At 39.4% G+C, this 24,812-nt stretch overlaps 1 protein-coding gene across 4 annotated transcripts in view; it reads right to left on the minus strand.

The window, feature by feature from the left end:
* Positions 1–24,812, minus strand: part of LOC128758503 (protein diaphanous homolog 3-like) — a 69,154-nt gene that overhangs the window by 19,323 nt on the left and 25,019 nt on the right. For 3 of the 4 annotated variants that reach the window (XM_053864492.1, XM_053864495.1, XM_053864493.1), the window contains 9 exons: positions 23,569–23,663; positions 21,232–21,333; positions 18,536–18,775; positions 17,328–17,457; positions 11,096–11,221; positions 9,862–10,025; positions 8,630–8,768; positions 5,139–5,234; positions 4,513–4,575 (listed from right to left, as the gene is read on the minus strand). In XM_053864492.1, coding sequence (XP_053720467.1) covers positions 4,513–4,575; positions 5,139–5,234; positions 8,630–8,768; positions 9,862–10,025; positions 11,096–11,221; positions 17,328–17,457; positions 18,536–18,775; positions 21,232–21,333; positions 23,569–23,663 — 1,155 coding nt within the window. The remainder of the gene's footprint in view (positions 1–4,512; positions 4,576–5,138; positions 5,235–8,629; positions 8,769–9,861; positions 10,026–11,095; positions 11,222–17,327; positions 17,458–18,535; positions 18,776–21,231; positions 21,334–23,568; positions 23,664–24,812) is intronic. The other variant, XM_053864494.1, reaches the window with a different exon arrangement.

Raw genomic sequence — 24,812 nt, forward strand, 5'->3', positions numbered from 1 at the left:
CAGAAAGGTTGGACAATATTAAACCATGTTACGAAAATGCAAACAAAGACATCTTTATGACGCATTGGACAGAAGGGGAATAGAAGAAACAACTCATAATTCTGCAGCAAAACTTGGGCGTTCTATGGCTATTACAACGCATATGTGAATTGAAGGGAGACTGCTGCGTTCAATGAACTCACGACCTGTCTCCATTGCACTGTCACCAATCAACAACAGACCTAACGCCACGTGATGTAAACACTGCCATCTACTGCTAATTTTGTTAGTAACATTGTGAGTAACACCACTGTCCCACATGTAAGCGGCCTCTGACTGTATGGCAGTCCCTGAGATAACCTGTGATAATAACTTCTCAACAAACATACCTTTCACTTTGTCTTGTATTTCTACAAAACCTTCTGAAAATGAACTCCTAATGTGATCTCACTGGTATCCATCCACTGAATGCTGGGAGGGAAATAACATGCATGGAGGAATTGGCTTTTACCTCTGCTGGATTCTTTAAAATAAATGAAGTGAACGTTGACTCTGTTCACGCTCTTTCGCAACAGACTCAAACAAAAAGCGGTGGGAAATATAAGGGAAAAAAAACGACGGAGAAGCATACATTTAATGTAAGTGATAATACAGCCAACCTTCCGCTGAGTTTGTCTAAACTGTCAATGTATGAAGTTGCATTTGCACATTAAAGGACAGCAGTTTAACATCAGGCATTTGTTATTTGATTCCGCCTCACTGCCAAGATAAGAGATCACAGCATTATTTTCTTTGCAGATCTATTTTGGTGCTCATCGTCTCACTTATCTAGCACCGGTGACAGATAATTATCTATTGATCCTCTTTTTGTCATACTGCTGTAAGATGTTTTATATATGACACAAAGCAGTGACGAACCAAAGGGGGCAACAGCCCAAATAATTCTGAACAAAACTCAAGAGCAGTGTAAGAAAGGATGAGAGTGAGCTTACACACACGCACAGTTTCTAGTTAAAACATGCAGTTTAATTTCTGTTATACATAATAATAATACAGATATTCAGTAAGCTAAAAGAGAAACAGAAGCAAAGATGCACAAGCATCATATTGGACTACCTCGACCTCGAGTGAAAATCTAGGGCATTTTGTTTGACATGGGAAAAATATGGGTCAACAGAATCCATGTCCCACTGCTGATAACAACAACAAAAAACAACTGCAACTGGAGAGTAAAAGGGCAAACCAGTCTGGCCAGACGTGTATTTGAATTTTCAGCGTTCAATTAAAATAAGTAGTAAACAAAACATTACACAAGTTTGTGTAAACAACTCACAGAGCGAAAACGCATCCTGAAATGCAGTAGGGGTACTCAACTCAGTCCTCACAGGGGTGGCGCATCAGGGGTCGACTGTAGTCTGTTGATTGTCAGTCTGATGCTGTGTGTTTTAGCTGAAAACTTTGTTATCTTATGCACTTGAGTGGTAGGAAGAAAAACATGTTCGCCCTTTGAGGTCCGAGTGGTCCAGGTGCCGTTGTTGCTAGTTCATTTCCAATTTACATTAATGGTATTCACCATTACTACTACTACTACTACTATTAATAGTTATGATACAACTATCCAGACAAACTAGGATTTACAGAAGAGCATACAAAGAATCCTATCAACGTTTTAAACATATATAAACATGGACTGAGACTAAGACCTGAATGTGATTGGATAATGTCTCAGCGAAATAGTTCCAATGATAGGACTGGAATGCAAACCTAAAAAAAGAGTTTTTAAGAGTGTTTTAAAGGTGGAGACATTTGGATACATTTCGTATCTGTTCTAGCAGTGTAAGTGATTTTTCTGTATCATCTAACTATTTATTTAAATATGCTTCTTCTGCCATTGCTAGCCTCCTTTTTCCCCACTTCTTTTTTGAGTGCTCTCTCAACTTACATGTCTTAACGTACGTCATACGTGTAATAACCAGACCTGAAGAGTAGGCTTGGCAAAAAGTAAAATAACCAGTGTAAGCTTGAAGAAATATTTCTCTTGTCCAAGAGGACACAGTTAAAAAGGTATGGCTCCTTTATAGATTCAATAAGTCTCTTACACCTGTGTGGCTAACCACAATCGATCCATCATTCTGTGCAGCACAATCCAATTTAGAGTGTCTAGGAGCCCCACAGCGTTATCCTAACCTAGGCTAGGCATCGCAAAGCCAGCTTACGTTCATCCCCTGAAGTCTGGGGGTGTCTCTATGTTGTGTTAGTGTGTGTGTGTGTGTGAGTGAGTTGAGGGAGGCTGCAGATCACGCTAAAAAACCTTTGCTGCAGGCAGATGTTAAAGTGTGCTGAGCCAAGGTAAGGAGAGGTGGGAGATAAGAGACGGCAGAGGCAGCTTAGGAAATGTATTGCGCCAAATCGACGGATCCAACTCAAACATCAAAGCATGAAACATAAAAAACACAGCGACAAAAAAAAACAGCTTGTGAGTCCATACTCTTTAATAACGTGTTGCCACGATTCTGGCACTTAGAAGCCTACAAAGTGTAACTCAATGTTGAGACCATTTCACAAGTGCTCCTCTTCATGACCGAGCCAAAATGTTCACAAAACATGACTGTCTCTCTGATATACTCATTTCTAATCTAGTCCTTCCTAGTCGCAGCCAATGAAAACCTGAGCGTCTTCAGTTTAGACACCTCTGTGGTTCTTGTCGTTCTTCTGTCAGTACCTAAACCAAGAGTGGGCAACTGAATTCCTTCAGGGGCTACATTATACACTGGGACAAGAGTGAGGGGGCGTGAAGCCAAAAGAAGGAAGGACTGAACAAAAAAGAGTCTAAAATGTAACTTAAATTTCTGTTAAAAATCGTGTAATTATGCCGTGACATTGTATGCAAAAATAAATACATAAATATAACAATTGCCACATAAATTTGGTATTTCCATAAGTTTATGTGCAAAAGAATCATGCTTGTGCTTATTACTTTTGACAAACTCCATAAGCTCCACACTTACTAACATAATTAATTTGGCTGATTTAATAGATTTCCCTTGCTGCTCTCCGTAATCTCATTCCTGGTTATAAATACAACAAGCATTGGGCCAAGTGAAGAGTCTAACTTTCATTCGTTGATATTATTTACAGCACATGATCGATTTTTTAAATTTGTTTATTCATTTTTTTAAGCTCCTCTCACTATATTATTCATCTGTGCAAGAGTGTTCGACGGCGTAGAAGCCAGCAACAAGCTAGCCTCATCTCCTCCAAAGTAAATAGAGCGTCCTTTGGGCTGTGCTCAAATTCATGTCTGGATTTTTTTGTGTTGCTTGTGGAGGAGGAGCACGTAGGAGGGATGAGAGCCCATACTAATAACAGGCAATTATGTTTGGGGAGGGCCATTGTCAGGGCATGAGAGTGTTAAAGCAGACAACAGGGATATAACATGCTAGGGAAATGAGAAGTGTTATTTAGAAGGCAGATGGCAGAGTGGGGGAAATGAAGATGAATGGGCACTGAGAGGACTGAGCTGATGCTGGGGTTGGGCAGCGAAAAGTAATTAGCTGTGTTTACTCTGGGTGGCTGGCAGTGAACGCCATGCCCACAGTGACAGGAGGAAGCTCAAGCCCTTCTCACCAATATGGAACAGTCTACCGCCATTACGAGAGGTCAACGCGACTGTTTTATTCTGGCATACTGTTGCTTCAGTGGAACTCCTCGAGTTCTTTTCATGCTTGCTTCCCCAATCGCACAAATAATTACACTGTTTCACTGCTTATTACATCTTCGTTTCAGACCGAACAACTGGCTGTGGTGTTCTCCGTCAGACTATTTCTCAACATTCCCGATGCTCCAGCCACCTCTATTTGTCTCTTTCCTCCCACCTTGTGTTCTCCCCTCCCTTCCATCCCATTCCAATCTAATTTCAGATAAGTCGAAGCAGAACAACAGAACAGGGCCTTTTATCATCCCATCAACGACGTGGGTGGACCGTGTGCGGATAATTTTATTCATCAGTGCTGTACCCAGTCCACCGGGAATTAAATTACAAGTAATAAGAGGTAATATGGTTAGACAGTAAATTATAAGTAGCTCCATAATTACTGGAGATAAAGTAGAAAAAGGTAAAACAAAAGAAGAGAACACTTATGTAATAACGGCTTAACTAAAATGGATTTAATGGTGGAATAAATGATGTTCAGCGCTCATTCACTTTGAGCGTCCACTACAAATGGATTGCCTTTCCAAATATCAAAGCATTTACATTGTCACACTGACCACAATGAACTGCAACTGTACACTCTCTCAAATGCTTATTAACTTTTTCTGTGAGGAAACAACCACACCAGATATATTCATTCACATCTTTTTTTAAGTGAACAAGATGAAACGGTTAAATTCAGCTCCACATGCTCACAGTCAGAAATGGAAAATGTGTGCTTTAAAATTGGCAAACGTTCAGGAGACAGTGAAAGCTTGGGCAGCAGATAGTTGCAGATGATCATGCTTTCAGTGTAAGTTTCGATATATATTTCGGATTACCATGGTCAATGGGTCTGAGAACCTGGCGGAAGGAACCGGGGCTGATCATCCGGTTCTGGTTATCTGCAAGGAAGGCCAAGACTTTTGAAGTCAATGGAGTGAGGACAGCGATTTGAGGTCTGTTATGACTCCACAACCGCATCACGACAGACAACCACAGTGGGCACACAAAAACCTTTGATTTTGTACCGCACAACTCAAATATATTACAAGTAACATCCGACTTACAACCTGGTTGACTTCAGTTCACCCGTACCACAGCCAGCAGATGCTTATTTATTTATTTATTTTTTTTCCTGGTCGTAAGTCGGATGTTACTTGTATGCAACTTTGTCTGAAAGACAGTTCATTTTTGAGAAATGATGAATAAATTGATTAAATAAAAAGTGTGTTTGCTTGTCAAGTGAGCGGCTGTCTGTCCTTTGGGTGCTTACATTATATCTTTCACACTGAGCTCCTCTTCATCATGTAATAGAATAGCACTGCTCTACACATCCTCAATTAAGCAGTCACTCATACGAATGACAACCTTCCTTCAGTTTTTTATCCAACAGAATGGATCGAACAGGTCAACAGACTGTTCACTGACATAGTAGATATGAATAGATAAGCAAGACTGAGCTCACCTTTGGGCCTTGGCGCTCTCTTTCTGCGGTCTCGGAATGCAGCTCCTGATTGTAGAGCTTCCAGCAAACTATCCATCACACCAGTTTCATCGTTTTCTATAAAGATCAAAATAACATTTATTAATGTTAGATAGCCATTTCTATTAAACAAAATGAATTAACTAACTATTCATTCATCATTTTCAAGCAAGGCAAAAAGAAAAAGTTAAAAAAAAAAAAAAGCACAGATGGTCAGGGTTTCTCGATGTTGTGGTAATATTAATAATAATGGATTTGAATAATGGATATTTTAACAAAAAATGGTTTGTAAACCTGCACAGATTGTGTTTCTGAGTTCTTTCTTTTGCATTAAACTTGCTCCCTTTTATTCTTTTCATGCCCTCAGTTGTGTTTTATCCTCAAAACATCTGAATTCTTCCACGGGTGGATATGAGACTAGTTCTTCATCATTACGCTGAGCGCAGAGGCAGCACGACTTTCTGAGCAAAATCAACCCTCCTCAATGCTCAAATCTATCTCCACTACTCTGGCAATTTATCATAGGCAGCAAGCGATGCACTTAACAAACACACACAGACGGAGTCACACAAAGACAAGAACTACACAGAGCGCAAGAAAGGAGCAGATCAATCAACTGAAACTTGTGGTATATGCCTTCATGTCTAGTACTCAGTTTGACTTCAACCCACAAGTACATGAAACACATTGTGTGCCTTGGGAGGCAAGGAAAAGCGAAACCCACTCAGATCTCCTGCCATATGACTATACGGGAATGAAAATAGACAAATATTATCCACGAATCAAACAGACAGGCCAAGAAGGAAACAGCTTTAAGGAAAGCAAAACAAGAGGTATGTTCAGTCAGAAACAGAAAATGATGACACGTATATATATTTACGACCGCTTGCCAGAAAAGGTTACAGACAGATCGCAGGCGGGCCACATGGATAATAATGAGTGTGGGCAAAGAACTCATTCCAGCTATGACTTGTAAAATAAATTGACAGTAAGCCTGTAAAAAGGAGGTTCTGAGGATGAGGTAAACACTGAATAAGAATAAGAGGACAGTGAACAGTAGCATCCTGGCTTGGCAATGATGCGCCTGATTGGTTCTTTGATGTCTATAATTTGCTTCTCTTTCCCCATTTGGATGAAACTTGCATAATAATGTGCATGGCAGGTGTGTAATGTGACTTATCTACCACAAAAACACAAGGCTGTCTGAACCAGTCTAGGCTCCATTGATGTCTATATAAGAAGAAGCAAGGCCCTGTCTTCTATATTCAATCCTTTGTGGCATTACAGGGACTTCAATAAGGAGCAAAAAAGGAAACTAACAGAATAGAGGTTCAGGCAAAAGCATATTGTTTCATAAAGGAAAACTAAATTATTCAACCCATAAATGGGAGAACGCAGCAGAGTTTATTTTCCAAAAAAGAGCAGAGATCAAGCTGTATATATTGACCGAAAAACGCAATCACACATGACGTTGAAACAAAGAAGTCCAATCATCTACCATTTGAAGGCTCAAAGAGTAGAGCCATGCCGTTATTTTGGTTTTGCTCCTGTAATTCTCAACCAGCGTTCGAGAAGTGCTTTATAGCCAGCCTGGCTTGATTATGTCTATAGGAGGAATCTAGTTGTTCAAAAACATGGTCAACAGAGCAGTTAAACAAGTTTAATATTTGAGGCAAATATACTCAAAGCTGGATCCACACAGCTAATGCAAAATAGTTACTTGCAGACAGAGCTGCTCAGTATCGTTCCTCTGAGGTTATAGATGCTGGATTAAAACTATCAGTGTGACCAAGGATCATTCTGGGGAGTAGTGCTATGGTAAAATTAGTTGGTTACTGGTTATTTAATCCAGATCCAGTTACTTTTTTTTCTCCTGAATGTGAGCTGAGGCCTCACAGGCTTGCTATCACTGCACCTTGTTATTGCACATAAACAGGTTTGTGTTATTATAGAGTAAATACAAGGGCCGCACCAAAATGAAAAACTATGGCTGAAGCTGAAAAAAATTACATGTAAACATGTTTTAAAGAAAGTAAATGTTTTGATGTTTAATATTTTTGACATTCCAAAGAAGTTTTTCATTTACTTTAGTCCTTCAAACAAAACATGCAGTTAATGCACAACAAAGCAATTCTAGCTGCTACTCTTGTTTCAAAGAGCACCCTTATCAGCCTTTTCCACGCTGCCCGCTCTCCCATCTTCACCTCCCACCATCAATGTTCATGACTGAGGGTTCGCTCTACTCCTTGCATCTTCAGTGGTCCACTCCCTCATCCCACTCATCTATGCATCCTTTCTTGCTTTTCCTCTTGACTTATGCCTCCAACTCCAGCAGTTGAACAATTTGATGCTTCAAAACACTTGCTGTTGGTGTACGGTGGAAGGTAATGCAATAGATTTGCCATTTACAGAAACCAGTGGAAAGGGAGAGGAAAAGTCCTATTCAATCTGAATTTCAATCTATATCAGGCCATATGCAAATTGATGCAAAGTGATGTTCTGACTGCCAGAGCAGAGAGGAGAAGATAAATCCGGGCTAGAAACCACTGTGTACAAAGCCATGAGTGTGGAAAGACTCGTACATGGAAAATATGTTTTGAGAAACCAATGTGAAAGGAATGTATGAAATTGTGTAAGGCACTCAGATAATGAAACGCAGGTTTGTATCCCATCATTTCCCTTAGAAAACCGTCTGTTGTATCTGCCGTTTTCTGCAAAATGTCGAACAGTAGCCATCAGTTTAAAGGCAATGGATTATTTGACGACACCGAAAGTCTCTTTTGAGGACAAGCCTCAGCAACAAATGAAAAGGTTCGTATACATTCGCCAGTTTTCCAAACTGAGACACCAAGACCCTTCCTATCTGATGTATCTTCTTTTATTACACATTATCTTCCATTAAAAATGCAATTATAACTCAACGAAACCTTTGTACGTCTGTCCGTACATTTTGTACATTTGTCTCAGTTTCATTCTTGGGTCTTTAAGGTCGGCTACAGGTATATGGTAAATTATTGGGTATATATATTTTTATACTTTAACAAGACAAAAAATAAAATATGTATTATTTGTGAAGATAGCCGCAGCAAAAAAAAAAAAAGTGTTTTTTCATTTATATTACATAGTAAAATGGATGAACATAACAGTCCATTTCATTTCAAGTACCATACATCAAGTGAAAAAAAAAAAAAAAAAAACTGACAGTAATGGTTGCTAATCTCGGATTACTATGTCTTCCGACCTCCAACAAGGGGTCATGAGGTGAATGACCCCACCAATCTATTGGCAATCAATACATGTGAGCTTTACACTTTCACGACTCTGGCATGTGTATTGACTTTCAGGGCTTCAGGGTTGTTGTTGTTAAATTCAATGAAAGGATGCGACCAAAATAATTAGTGACAAAAAAGGTGAAGGACCATGTCAGGTAGACGAGGAATCATGACGGTTGTGTCAACCAAAATCATCATTACCTGCATTGACTTCGAGCAACCGCCTCTTCTTCTGCTGCTGTCTCTCTTGCTTCTCTCGCTCCGACTTCTCCTTTGCAGCCCGTGCTCTCCTCTCTTTTTCTTCTTGCTCCCGTTGTTTCAAGTTCTCCTTCAGGGCTTGCTGTAACAGTTAGTTTTTTGCTTCATATGGAGCCATGTCAGATAGTGCTCATGTTAGTCATGGCAGATTCATCATGGTCAAAATAAGAAAATAAGAAAAATGACCACCAATACTTTTTGAAGATTAGGATATCCATATAGAACACATCACTGACATTGTCATGTGGATCTGAAGACAAAAAAATAGAGAAAAGAAAAAGTAAAATTGTCCTCCCTCTACTCTCCTTCACTGCTGCTGGTCTGCCCCCCGCCTTTACCTCTCCTGGATGTCTGCCATTAGACACGCTCAATTGGATTCCTGTCAGATGTGCGGCCTCGCCCTGGGTCTCCTTCCTACGGGTGACTGAGCATGCTGTATGTGTGTGAGCAATTCTGTGTGTGCATATGTGTGTGTAAGTTGTGTGGGGCCACAAAATGACACACAAACAAACATGAACCAGAACCTCCGTGCAACTTGCAATGTGAAGTTCAGGTTCATTTCAGGTAAAGGTACAGTCGATCCACACACCCACTTTCACAGACCTTGGCAGAGCTATGTGAATGCTGACGCAGACTTGTCCTCAGGGTGCTCTTTCTTGCTTTCTAACCTTGGACATATCCAGGTGACTTGTTTGTGAAATTCAACAAATAACGCCATATTCCAATCCCTTGTCCTAATAAATACGAGCAAGAATTATGAAAACAACCAGGAGCAGCAGTATTAGTTTGCTTACAGTGTATGTGATATAATCCACCAGCATGCTTAATTCTTGGGACGAAAAAGGAGAAGAAACAGTGACGTATATGCTCCCCTGAGCATATATGAAATAGTGAAGATTATTACAGTATTTTGTGTAGACTATTCTGGGTGCTTAGATACCTGACCTGATATTAGTGAACCCTGCATGGGAGACGATACATATAATAATATAATAATGATTATTATACATTATATTATATATAATAATGATACATAAATTTAAAAAAAATGATACCATGACAAATATATACAGTGTGGCCAACGGTAAATGGTTTGATGATTTACTGTGAAGACTATAGCCCAAATAAATTAAATAAATTAAAAAGGAAAAAGTAAATAAATTCACGGTACTCACAATGAACATGGAGCGGAAGTTGCTTAGATCGGTGAATATCTCCTCCACAGAGGTCTTCTTGGGGTCAATAGCAAAGTATTGGAGCATATTTTGATAGAGTGTCTCCATATTGCTGTGTATGATCACCAGTTTGGCATACTGCTCTCGTGCCTCTTCACTGAAGCTGTGAGGGAGTGGGTTAAGGATTGAAACTTTTCTCACACATAGCAGAATAATAATGAAGTGGCAGGTGAAGAGCGAAGTGCAGCCAGGCTGGAAGAGGTGATCTGAGACTGTAGCTGACACAGATGCAGAGCTAGTAGCAGTACAATTAAAGATGCACATATTCTCAACATTGTTCATATTGCACATACCTGCTTATAAAGAATCAAAACTAGAACATTAGTGCGTTTGTCATATCCCTTTCATACACCTAGATCAATGTTTCAAAATAAAGGTTGGGACTTGATTATTTTTAATGTTTTACTTATAAAAATGAAGAAAAAAAAAGTTTATTCAAATAACAGATTAACCACAAAAAACAATCCTTTGGTGGGAAGGCCTTGCGGTGCCACATGAAGAAAGCAAACTACAGCTTTGCTTTTTTAAGCAATCTTACACACCTGGCATGAAACATAACTGTCATCCCTTCTGACTTATTTGCTTCAAAGAAGAGTGAATAAATAATACTTGAGAGGCGCGGATAAGGACAGCTGTCAAAACCCAGTCATGCGACAAAAGGAAGACACACATTTCATTTGTGAAGAAGCACCATTGACTTATTTTTTCACTAACAATAGAACCAAACAACTGACAACACTGCACTTGTTCTGCTACAGTACAATGATCATAGCCTCTGTCACTAACAGAATGTCTGACACAGTGGAATAAATGGGAGAACAGAACCCCTCCTCCTTCCTCAGCACAACCATCCCAATAAAATTCTGCCTCTTCAACACTTCCCTTCCATTTGAAGCTACCCTCGGAGAGAAGCAGGCAAAGATTACTGCCTCCATACTTTGGCAAGAGAGAAGCATGGCACCCATCACTAGCACACATTATTGTTCTGGCTGAAAAAAAAAAAATCAGTTCGGTTCATACCTTTATTGTAATAATTATTGGAAGCACCTGAACTATGTTCCTATTTATTACACTGAAAATAAAACTTAACTTAAAATAAAACACGCACATGACTTCGTGGACATATTCCTGAGAGTATTTATCACATTGCAATATAAAGCAGGGTCAAAGGATATCATCATTTTGGTGGAGAACATGTCACTGGGGTCATCGGAGGAGGCAAAGGTCTCAAGGTCTCTCTCCAGCTGCAACAGCTGCCTCTCCATCTGCCGGAGGCTCTTTTCCAGATTCTCTGCAGACACTAGCACGCACCAACATTCACCCAGGTGTGTACACAAAGGCACAGGCAAGCACATACACACGGAGAGAGCAGAAGCAGATTAATATAGATTTTTCATTTCTCCTGAGATCTTTAAGAGACAAAATCACAAATTAATTTAATCCACGTTGCACTTTTTTTTGTAGTTTTGAGTTAAGAGCATTGTTGTCATTGAGGAGAGTTTGATGTCTCCTCCAAAGCAGCAGTGCTTGAGCAATTATTCCCCATAGTTTAATTTGTTTTCAAAATCCTTTTTTTTTTCAAACATCACCCACAAGCAACTTTCACAGCAGCAGACACATCACTCGTGCAGTCTTCTGATGCTGACCATTCTGTTGCTGACTATTGTTTATTATACAACAGGCGTATACATCTTATTTTTCATCAACTTTTACACAATACCGGCATCGGTTCAAGCAGCAAAGGTTCCCACCTTGGATCATGTTTTGTGGTTTGGATCTGGGCAGCAACGAGGCACATCAGATAAACAGAATTTCTCTTGCAGTGTAAAAAGTGCCACAGGGGCAGATTTATCAGGAACTCTGTTTGGACTCTCTGTGTGGACTAGCATGTTGTATTGAGGCCTGACCCACCAAGGTTCAGTGGGCCAACTATGAAATGACTCCTTGTTTTAGGTGATACAGTCTGTGGCAGTAGAAGCTGTAGTATTTTGAAAACTGGGATGAAACACAAGCTTTGCGTCATGAGGCAGTGACATTTGTTCAAATCTCTACATGTAAAAAACACTCATGGTTTGGATCACGATGCTGCAAGTTAAAAGAATATGCATAGAGCAAAAGCACAAACTGGGTCACATGCTCTATTACGAACCATTGTTGCACATGGTGTGTATTTTATTTTCAGGTTTTAGTAGATACAAGTCATGAAAGTCTGTGTATTTAACCTTTTTTTCTATTATGGCTTTCTTGAAGAATACAAGGGAAGCCAAACATCACATGTGCAATGCAGTCTCTAAATTTAGTCTTCCATACTGTAAATATGATGTGAAGGAAGAGAAGGAAGGAAGAGAAAAGCAAATTTTGAGTCGCTAACTCTTGTCACATAAGCCAAACCCTCCCTTTTTCATGACCTGATCACAACTCTTAGATTCAAAAAACCTCAATGCAAATATTTGTAACTTGTTGGTGAATCCAAAAAACTAGGATTTAAAATTCAAGTACTTTTGTCATTTGTGCATTGCCGTCCAGTCATCTATCTTCAGGTGACTGTGAAGGTGGGTGTGCAAAACGTTCCCTGCTAAACTGGTCGGTCATGGTTGCCATTTTAAACAAGTCACAAACTATAATATATAGCTTAAATTACCCTGATTAGACATTGCTTGACAAAAAAGTCCTAAGCTGCTTAGAACTAAGTAGCTCCTCATTTTCCTGAACCCCAATACATGATGCATGAGAAGGGAAAAAAGAGCAAAAAGCTAAATGAAACTAAGCTCTCACAAAGCTGACATGAACCTTTCTTAAGGATACAGCGACATCTACTTCTATACAGTCACTTGCATGGTTTAGTGTCATTTTGGTAACACATAAGAGTAAACAAACTGTAAGACATTAACAACACTTTTTGTGGTAATCATTTCCATACAGTGGATTCAGAACTGATCATAAGACTTTGGACTTAAAAAAAAAAAAAGATTTAAAAAGATTCCACATTGCAAAAAAAAAAAGGTTTAAACAACAGGTGTTGTTCATAGTAGCTCTTGCATCAGCCATAAAAAAAAAAATAATAAAAAAATAAAAAAGGAGAATCAATTCACCGGTCTCTCTGCTCCAAACCCGAGCTTATATTGGACGACTTACAAATTGGTATTTGCCTGTTCAATAAAACAAGCAATGTCCGACACAAATTATCAATATGATGGGCCTGGCATTATGTGTCTCATTGTTTTGAGAAATGTTGAGACAACCTTTGACTTTAATTACCATTATTTCCCACTCAAGACTTTATTGTACAATATATCACACCCACATTAAATGATGGTGACAGTTTAAGGAAGGTCTCTGTTCGCTTAACTACTTAATGGTAATTCAGCCTGCGAACCCCTCTGCATTCCTCCTGCCTTTCACCGAGCTGCAGCTACGATGACCTCACATCTAGCTAAATCACATTCCTTATGTCACAGATTGGGGTATCTTCATCTGACATAGCAACCAAATTTAGATGAGTCAAAACAACTCTGCCAAGAAGTATCTGAACTTAGTCTTAAGGTCACTCCTCGCTGAGACTGGGAGAAACATTTACATTTTATATTATTACACATTCTTTTCTGTCTGGTTCATTCAAGGCTTCTCTTTAATAAATCTTATAAAATTACGTCGCTTATAATTGCTTTGCTTTGATGTGTAGTACAATTAATTCAAGAACCACTGATCTGTAGTAGTGACTTCAAATCAAATTCCAAAGACATTGATTACACTATTTGAATAATTAATTACGCAAAGTGTTGAGCCAAAAACATTTTAATAGCTTCACATGAACCACCATCTCATGTGCTGTCCTAATTTATTTTGGCTTTTTTCCCCTTTAAATAATCAACAAGACATATACAAGACAGATATTGGACTTTTAACAAATGATTGCTATTTACTGTTTTTTATTTTTTTTATTTTTATTGTGTATTTTCTTTTATTTTTCTATTTTTTTCCACACAGTCGAGATCTTGATTGTGTTTGTGTGTTTATAGGATTATTATTGTGGCTGATATAAATGAATAAAAATCATGCATCTAGCGAAGTTGCTCCCACATTTTCACGACACTATTGCCTTCACTTGTCCGCCTTTAACTCCCCAAATGCATAATCGCAACAGCATCTTAACTACAGTCATAAAGAGTTAAGATAAGCCACGGCTTTGGAGTTACACCAAAACACGAGGCAGCATTGATCCATCTGGGGGGCATTACTTGAGCAAGGTAATGATTCTCTGCACTACCAGCTTAAGTGGCACTCTGTCTGGGGGTGCCGTGACCTCTTTAAAGCAGATTGCCTGCATCCATCTGGAGTACAGCCAGCTGTTTTATGAATAATATAGTGATTCTAGCTGCTTTGATACCAGGGACTTAAAGTTCAGCAAGCAGCAGCCGATTAGAGCTCCTCGGCGGCCAAGTGTGTGTGTTTCTGTTGCGAGACAGTCGAAGGAAAGGCCCCCAGTTAAGACAAAGCTTTGTGCAGTCTTGGGTCACGATTGATCGTGGCTGTAACTGTTTATCTACTTGAAGTCGGGGTGACCATTTTAGAGATGATTTTGGATTCATTTAAAGTTTAGGGGCAATAAACACTGAATCAGACTTGGAACAATAACAATAGTAACAGAAGAAAATGTTCCTTCCAAAGTGTAAGAAGATGAATGTGTCCGCTTTGCCACAATTATATAGCTCATTTGTTTTCCTACTGAGAGAGTTAAAAGGGCAGATTTACAAAGCATGACAACGGCATTGAGACACCCCCTGAATAAACTTGAAAACAGTCCTCTCTTCTTCTCACATTCAGCTCTGCATCGCATCAAACGACATATCTATGTACATAAAGCCAATGTTAACAGCTTTTGTTGATTGTTGCTGCAGGTTTGTTCTCTCTATTGGACAGGAGCAGCCAGAGTTGGGGTCTCCCAGCTTGTGTTGACCAGGATGCTGACAGTGTGGAACGAGGTCAGTGTTTGCAAAAATTGAGCTGTTGGCCATGAAACTACTGTAAGGCCATATTTGCTCCCCCGGCAGCTCTCACAAGTTGTTTACGTTTTGCAGAGCAGATGTCGCAGAGCAGCCATGGGATGTCAATCACAACTTACAGAATTTATGATGATCATCAGTGGTGGCTTTGAACGTGTCTGTTTTTCCACAATCATTAGCAATTTCCTAACTCTGGACCAACCACAATGATGTGCGCATACAGTTCCAATGCCCCCACCCCCCTACCGGGCCAATCTGACGACAACCTGGTTAAGCTTATGGTCCACTTCAGGCCTGCGGTCAGCAGGCAGATTGCCATCAAGAAAGGGGGTGACAGAGCAAGCTGAGAAAGCACAGCAGAACTCCTTCGAAACCACAGCCTGGGAAATGTTCTGGCAGGATGAGAACACCAACGGGCTCCCTCTGTGCATTTCTGGGTACATCTGTGTTTGTATGTGTGTGTGTGTGCCTGCGTGTGTGTCTGTGTGAGACCAGCATCATGCCCACTAGGAAGATCGACTGCTTCCAGACATTAAATCTCTTCAGAGCTAGAATAAGTAGTGTTCATGGCTGGAGTGAGAGGCAGGTGCCAAAACGAGATGAGGAGGGAGCTGAAGAGAGCCAGAAAACACCACCAAGTTAAAAAAAAACAAAAAGAAAGAACACCACATTAATTTGGAATGAGTTGAAGAGGATCACTGGGCAGAAAAACAAGCTGCCAAAGTCGGCAATATGCTGCTGACTTCTTCCTGTCTCTCAACAATCCAACCCAAAGCACAAAATTAGGCAACATTTTCTACATTACAGGGCATAAGGTTGTAAAATCATGAACTACATTTGATTTGCCAGAGTATTAAAGAATACAGCCGTAAGAAGGACCTTGTTATGGTTAATATTAAAGCAAAAAAAAGCCAAACAAATGAAGACACAGTCTAAATATATTTTCAGTTAATTGTCAGTCACGTTGTTGACTCCTCTGTTACACGATATGCTGATCATTACCTTTCAAGTTAAGTATTTATCACAAATCGCAATCCTACAGTGACGACATCGTACAGTGTGTGTGTGGGGACCTTATGTCGTCGTCGGGACCTTTTGCCGGTCCCCAGAGATCCAAATCTCAATTTGAGGATGAAGACTTCAAAATAACTGGATCATTATAATTCGGGTGTAAGTTTGGTTCAGAGTCTGGTTCAGGTTAGCCATGTGTTTTGGATGGTTAGGTTTAGGGTGAGAGGCTGGGGGAAGCATTGTCAATGAGAAACCGCACAATGTCCCCACAGGGATAGCAATACAAACATTACGGATACTAATGTCTTTGGGGCGGGGAGCATTTTCGCGAATCCAAGGTTAAGCCACAATTTGAGGGTGGAGACTTCAAAACAACAAGGTCATGATAATTAGGTTTAAGTTTGGTTTAGTTTAAGTCCAGGTTATGTTTAGCCATTTGTTTTGGATGGTTTGGTTTTGGGTGAGAGGCAGGAGAAAGCATTTAGGCAATGCGCGGACCCCCACAAGGATTGCAATACAAACATTTGTCTGTGTGTGCGTGTGCAAACTTGTACAGTATAGCTCTCCCTGTGGGGACCAATTCTTGGAGAAACACCTTATGGGGATCTTTTGCTATTTGTGTGGAGCCTTTGCCGGTCCCCAAGAGGTTCAGTCTCTATTTGAGGATTCAAACTTAAAAAATAACTGGGTGATGATAATTGAATTTAAGATTGGTTTAGGTCCTGGCTAAGGTTAGCCTTTTGTTATAGATGTTTAGGTTTAGGGTGAGAGGCTGGGGAAAGCATGAAAGTCAATGAAATGTCCCCACAAATCCTAAAAACATAACATGTGCGTCTGTGTGAAAATATAAAGTGCCCAAACCACATAATGATTGCGGTCCCTTATGTATTTCCTTTAGCAGAGCAACAGGAAGGTCTTGAAACTCTTGTAAATAATGTGCTCTTGGAAAAGATTAATGTTCCTTTCAAACAGCGAAGAGGATGAGCCGTGTGTAGCACAGATCACACTCGAACATCATAGAATATAATGCATGTTTACAGAACAAACAAGCATCAAACCCTTTGAAAAATCCTTGGAGAGTGACCAAAGTAGAAAAGAAAAAGGGCTCAAAGTAAATCATAGCTGTAAGAAGAACACTCTACATTCCTTGATGGTCCACTTGAAATACTTTAAACTTGCCAGACACTTGTTAAACATCACTAGCATTGTTTATCAGACTGGATGTCAACAAAAATAAGAGCAATAACCGTCATATGACATCACTAATCCCTTGGAGTGGACACAAAAGTTTAAGGTATCAAGAATGAGATGGAGTCTGAGGATTCGGAACTTGAAAATATTATATTGTAACACTGTGTCTACTTGCATGAGTAAAAGTTTCGGCTAAATTACCTCTACTTGCTCGATCCACATGGTGAAGGTCATCAATGAACTTGATCACATCTGGATATTGCTCCTCGCAGAGTTGTGCAAGAAAGTGAAGTAATGTTGTCTTCTGGTCGGCTGACTTGGTGTCTTTGAGCTGTTAAAATATTGGACGGTTAAAAATTGATCAGCCTGATAATAGCACTTTGGGAGTGCCAACATTAGTATTGCCAGTCTTAATACGCAGCATTTATTTGCATGCAGGACCCAAACGCTACCATATAAATGGGCCTTCCAGGAAAAACAAGGAATTATTAAAAGTGTTTAATGTCAGCTTATCTGAAAAACATTTTGAGAGTCAGATTAAAACTAATATCCACACATTGAACAGCTGAGAACATCCCTGTCTCAAATGCAAATGTTTTGACACTCAAATACGCAGGTATTTAAGATGAAGACACAAGGTGATTTTTGTTTTTTTGCCAATACTTTAAAATAAAAAATGGTGACAAAAACACAAACATCTGCCGCTTTTAGAACAGATGAGACCAAATATTTAGCTTTTTATTCAAGCATTTTTTTAAGAAACAATGTTGCCATTTCTTAGAATGTGTTCTTTCCAACACTAGTGGAATCCCATGTTACCAAGCACATATCCCTCCAGCAGCGCGCATGACATCAACTCAGCAGGTGATCCTTTAAGAAACCAGGATCATCATAGGCCCCATTGAGTTTAATCAGTTCAATGTTCTGTTTCCTTTCTTTATTTGTAAAGAAGCTAGTGCACAAAAGCTGAATACATATTCATTCATTAAACTCGTTTGATGATGTCATACATCATCTTGCATCAGTGCATCCCAAGTGTGCAGGGCCATGAATATAAATTAAATGTTTTTTTTAATTTTTTTTTTTTATAAACAGATATTTAATGCGTAATATCTCACTTTTTCTCTGATTTCATTTTTGATATGATTTTCATTTTTCTTTTTAAATAATATTAAAAATAAGCTCTGTGTGGTGTTGGAATTTTTTTGTGCGTACGTACGTGTTTATAAATAATGCCGCAAGAATCCCTAGGAATCCCTCACATGAGCTTCCCCAGATGAAAGCCATTGAGCTTTGTCAATAACTGCACTGCACATCTCCCGAAATATTTCACGTTACATAGCAACATCACACAGAACAAATGTGTGGCAATATTTAGTTGGCAGAAAAGGCGGAATCAAACCACTTACCTTGCAGAGGGAGCTCAGATCGAAGCCGAAGGACTGGGCATTTCGCGAACCAGAGTTCATGTAGTTTCCCAACAGTAGCACCAGTTCCAACAGGTGGCCAAAGAAGCGACTATTCTTGACCTCGTCACAAGCTGCGCTTACCGCCAGAATGTCTGGGCGCAAGTTGTTGACGTGCTCTTCAAACTGCAGGCGGAACAGGATGTGGCTGAGGCGAGGGCGAAGTCGCTTCACACTGCTCATCTATGATCGCAGATAAGGAAGGGAAGCAGGAAAACAGGAATAAGCAAGGGAAAGAAATAAGTAGGGACCACAAAAAGACTGACTTGACCGTTTGTTTTATGTCGAATAACCAAGCCATTTTTCAGAATGTACTGTATACTGTGACTCAAAAATGGAACACATACTGTAAGTGAAGGACAATATGGTTCTAGGATGAGATGTGTGTATTTAATTTAGGACCATGTCTGACCATTTAACTGTGGAGCCAGGGTCCACATAGGGCTGGGAACCAAGGGGGTGGGGATTACCTTGGATTACCACTCTCCAACAATTACGGAGAATTGGAAAATATTGCTGTGGGGCAAGAAACAGGCCGCAGTGGTGATTGAGTATGAGGGGAGGGTGTTAATAATGGGTTGACGTTAGTGATCTTTTTTTTTTCCTGCAGACAGAGTGGCTCGAAAAAGGAGTTAGCCAGTGTATTGTAATGCAATATAGGGGCATAAATTGTGTGGCAGAAAAAATTGAAATTAATATATTAAATAAATTAATATATAACATGTATATTATGGCTGCTCAATTGATCAAATATTGATCGAGATTATGGTTATGTCTTCCTACGATTACAAAAACCTGACGATTGTCATGAACAATTATTTAGCTGGACACCAGTCTCCCCAGCTTCCCACATTATGTCGCGATGCACCCAAACGCTGATGAAAATTGACCGGTGGGAAACTACTGTGGAGGGCACAGTGTGCGCACTACACAGAGTGAGCCACTCAGCGTGAAGCGCCGCCTCTCAGCGAGAGAGCTCAAGCCTCTATTTACACGGAGTGGGGGATGCTAATATTAGCCACTGTTAGCTCGATTGTTTCTACAAAGGCGGCATGGTATTCAGAACCTCCGAGGAGCAGACGCTCATCCAGCGTTCTGAGTAGCAACAGTGGAAAAATGCATAAGAACAATCGCTTGCGCCATCTGAGATGGGGTAATAAAATCGCTTGAATATGATAGCAAGTTTTATAATCAAAGGAGTGACTTCTTCTATCATGAAAAAACGAATAAAAAAAAACTTGGAATATGACATCACAGCCAACAAATCAGAACCACAGAAACACCTTTGCGCCCCAGCCAAGTACCTGCTCTGCTCAAAATATTGTCTCCTGTCTCCACTGTTCTCTAAAGCCTGACCATACAGACTGGTGTTTCTAGAGAGAACCATTTAACCTACATGATGAAGCTTATATTTAAGTGTTAATATTACACATTGCTTTATTGTAGGTCATTGTTCAATAAAGTTTGAAAGTTTGACAGCCGTTCAATAATCGTTTGAATAATCGTGATTATGATACGAAACATTTTTGCCATAGTCGCCCAGCCCTAGTGTATATAAAATTTTATCAATGTCTAATTGTAAATAAATGCAACCAGGTGTACATAATAAAATAACCTTCAACTGGTACAGCGATATTCGCCAATCTTCATCTGCACGTATAACATACTTTCCAAAATACACCAATGTCACTCTAGTTATGATGACAGATCTCTTAAAGTAAAATGTTCTCATGAACTTAAATGCCTTTAAAGAAAAAAAAAAAAAAAAAAAAGATCGTGATGACCAGATGCTCAACAAGAACCTGCTCGCAGTACATTTCTGGGCGATGTTATGCAAGGACCCGCTGGCATCATGATCAACTTCATTATTAAATGAGCCGCTGCTGCCCCCAAACAGGAAGTCAGTCTTGTTGTGCCGCCAGTTGATTCATTAGAGGCTATTAAGCTTGTGCGATGTCTTGCTCAAGGACAACTCCATATGGCACCAAATATTTTACCATCTGATTATGGACCAACCATCTAACCTTCACGAAGACACTTTATTCGTCACGTTTTCAGTCAAACTTGTCTTTAAGCTTTTGGTAAATGACTCTGGAGTCGATAGCAATACTGTTACTGATGTCAGAGAGACCTTTGATAACTACTTTAACTAACTCACTTTTTTTTTTTTTTCAACACAACCCTGACAAATTACACAAATGATCTGAAACTTTAATCAAGGCGAGCCAGGGGTGCAAAAGTACCAAGGTATTTTTAAACTTCAGAAGTTGTAAAGTGAGGACACAAATTTGAAAAACAGGAAAAAATTTCAGCTCTAATGTGTAGCAGGTCTTGGTAGAAGGCGCATCAGATGAACATAAGGTTACAGTCATTATTTACTATTCTTCATTAATACACCTTTGAAAATAGAGCAGCGCTGGCAACTGAAGGGGGCTGATTTATGGGTCTCTGACAGCATCACAAAGTTGAATTCATCATAATATTCTAGGGATTATCGAGACATTGGCCAAAGTTTGATTAAATTCCCACCATTAATGATAAATTATTTTGAGAGATGTTGCTTCGCTTCATCAGAACATCTAGAAAAAAAGGATCTCTTGAATGGAAACCAGATCATTTGGGTGTGTTTTTAAACTTACCACAACCCCAAACTGCTCAGGCTCTGAGAGATTTGCATATTCACTCTTGAACTTGGTCAGCGCATTTAGCTGCTCCTGCTCTGGTAGGTTCTTCACCAGGTTCTACAAACAGAAGAGAGGGATTGTTATGAATTGAGTACGGGAAATAGGGAAAAAAAACTGTAAACAGAAATTAAAATGAGACAGCAAAAAAGGCAGACTTATTATCTCAACCGCAAAGGAGTTTTTTGTGATCATGTAAGACTGTCTGTCAGCAATGTCACACAAAAACAAGTGGTTCAAGGAACAGATGATCACATTTTGTTGGTCTTCCGAACTAGCATGTTTACTTACACTCAGTTGAGAGAAGAGCTGCAGCGCAAGCGCCTCATCTATGTTTATGGTGTGTTGCTTGAGAATCAAACCTGAACACTGAAGGGGCGGGCAATATGGCTCAAAATGTCAATATTTCTAACCTTTTGTTCAGAAAACAATGGCGCCCTGGAGTGTCACCCCCTTTTCACAAGATAATTTAATTAATCTCTTACTAAACTATGTCCACTTTCCTGGGAGAAAGGTGGTGGTCCGCACAAGTAGCCAGCCTGTGGAAAAGTCTACCATGCCAACATCTGGAGCCAATATCAAATTTTAAATAATTTAATTCCTGTATACCATGAAATTTACATTATTAATAAATGACTACCAATAAGTACTTGAAACTGGAGACTTACTCACTACTGGAGACTTACTCACCATGCACATCATATCCTATTCTCTGTGACAGTGAAGTTTGTGATGGCGACTGCTTGTAGTGTTATATTTGTATGGTTTTCCTTTTCTCTCATCAATGGTTTGAATCCTGGTATTTCACCTGACTTTGGAAGTAGTAGTTGCACTGAGTCCTATTCTGTAGCTACACATAATCATTATACTCCCGTGCATGACTGTACAAAAGTGATGGCTGATGCATATACTACCACTGTATTGTGATCGGCATCAGTGGAGTAAAATCTGAAATATCTCCTTGCTAATCCCACCCAGCCCCCAATTATACTGAGCCTGAGGCTGCCTCCATGTTTCTTGTACATGGTTTTGTTGCTGATGAGACTGGTGACTTAGTTTGCCTACATTAGCTTGGACTCATTCATTGCATGCTTGTTTTCATTTTGTGACAGGACTAATACTCGATACTGTGAAACTACAATATCATTAACAGCCTTCGAAAATACTATAGACAATATTCTGCATACAGTAGGGGTGTAAGAAAATATCAATACGCTCTAATGTCAACGTACTTAATTGTTTGATTTGGTATAGATATTTTAAGTTGTCTATATAGATATTTAGTTCATAGATACTTGCATATGCTGCTGCATTTTCTTTATGTACACTGGAGTTATTTTTCCTCATTAAGGGAGCGATTCATTCCTCTGTTGAAGTGCCATTAAACTGAAATTTCAACTAGACCAGTGCTTCTCAATCACTATATGCTGCGGCCCCCCAAGAAGAAGTAAACATTGCACGCCCCCCCAACTCTCTGCCGCCTCTGTAAATAGTATCATTTATCTATAAAATTGTATACCTCTGCATAACATTGGACTGCATAACATGGATGTGCAATTTCACTTTATTTTAGTACAGCATAAAAGTATGTTTCCCCCAAGATCACATGCGCCCCCCCGGCATTGCTCCGTGCCCCCCCAGGTGGGTCGGCCTCACTACTTGAGATGGACTGAACTACACTGACGTCATTACAATAAACTTGTTTTCTTACACTGGATATTGTACTGTATTATTTGATTTTCCCCTTAGAATGATGGTTCTTATTACAATATATTGCTGAACTTACAGTATTGCAATATAATGCAAGGCTCCCGTATCGGGATATGTATCACATCATACCTGCCAATACACAGACCTACTATACAGCCCACAGTGATACAGAAGGATATCCAAGGCTCAAAGACCATGCAACTCAAAATGTTCTCTATGATCTTTGAAGAAAAATAATCAGCAGAAGAAGCAAACTTACACTTCAAATAATAAACATTCATGGAGCTCAGCTGCAAACATGATAATAATGGTTATTTCTATAAATGTGTTCTTTTAAGGCCATAGAACGTAGAATTTTTGTCCTTCCAAAGACCATAGTCAGCAGTCAAAAAGGTTGACAAAAGCATTGACTAAAAAGCTTTGGTATTTTTTAACTGTGATGGGAGCGAAAGCACGACGTGACTCAATGTGTACACGCAAAATAGTTTCGGGGAAAGCCAATATAAATATGCTTTTTACATTCATCATCATCGTCTGTTGTTCACAGGTCCATTAAATGAGTTTTTAAAACCTTTTTTCACCTACCTGAATCATAGGCTCAGTCAGTTGTTTTTCATCCACTTCCAAAATCATTCGACGGATTTCTTGATAAGGCATGCGAAAGGAACCCAGGAAGATGGCTGCATCAAAAAGAAACAAGAAAGAATACAGTCAACTTTTATGATTCAGGTCTGTATAATTTAATAATAATAATGAGGCACACAGGTTTGTACAGGGAAAACACTATTGTTGCCAAGATATGAATATTTCATACACTGCTGGTGAATGACATGAAAAAACATTGGGGACCCTTTTCACACCACAGCATGTGCACAGAAAAACTGGCGAGAGCTTTCAATGCAAAACAGGCCTTCATGAACAGGTTTGGGATTGAACAACACAACTCTCAAACAAAGAGTTGGTTCTGGCAACTTTTCTTTTTCTTTTATTTTGAGCCAGGATTGGTCAAAACATTGAGCTACCACTGAGCAGAAGAAGGTTTGAAGGGGCCCCTTTATCACGCACAACGACACATGAACCGCAGTGATGGAAACATTAGGGCGTTGGGCTATATCCAGATTGTAGATGTGTAGAAAATGAAAAAAAAATGAATAAATAATAAGACGAATGAACAAGCAAAAATTCCAATCAAAGCTTTAAAGTCACTGGAATTTCAAAACCTTAAGCAATTTTCTCTTTGATAGTAACTATTTTGATATCTTGCTGAATATATAGCTTCTTGGTTTTGAAATGATGACAATACAAAGTAATTTAAATAATTCATGATACAGATAAACACTGGTAAGTATGAGGGATGTAAATTCCGACTGCATTAGTGTTCCATTATTGAAGCCGGATAATGTCAGCGAGCTTGCACTCAACATAGAGCAACTCATTATTCAAGAAGTGGGAATAAAGCCACTGAAATACCTCCTTAACCTCTATCAAAGCTTTTAGACTTTTACCACCGATGGTGAAATGAATAAAACACCTGTACTTTTTACGCCTTATTTTCCGTCTCCCTCCAACGGTTCATTTTTAATCACAGTTAGTGAACTGATTATCGCACTTTTTTTTTTTAACACACTGAGCAAGGGTCACAGCGCTAAGAGTGCTGAGGAGATCAGCAGGATCCTCATTAATATGAACGGTAAAAAAAAAAAAAAAATTGAATAAGCGTGTGACTGTGGGGAAGTAAGAGAGAAAAACAGGAATTAAGTGAAGTAACGAGGGACAAATCACTTTGAAGAAAATATGTCACATCATTTCTTTAACACCGCATGATGGGA

The sequence above is a fragment of the Synchiropus splendidus genome, chromosome 5 (assembly GCF_027744825.2).
Source record: "Synchiropus splendidus isolate RoL2022-P1 chromosome 5, RoL_Sspl_1.0, whole genome shotgun sequence".
Classification (NCBI taxonomy): Eukaryota; Metazoa; Chordata; class Actinopteri; order Syngnathiformes; family Callionymidae; genus Synchiropus; species Synchiropus splendidus.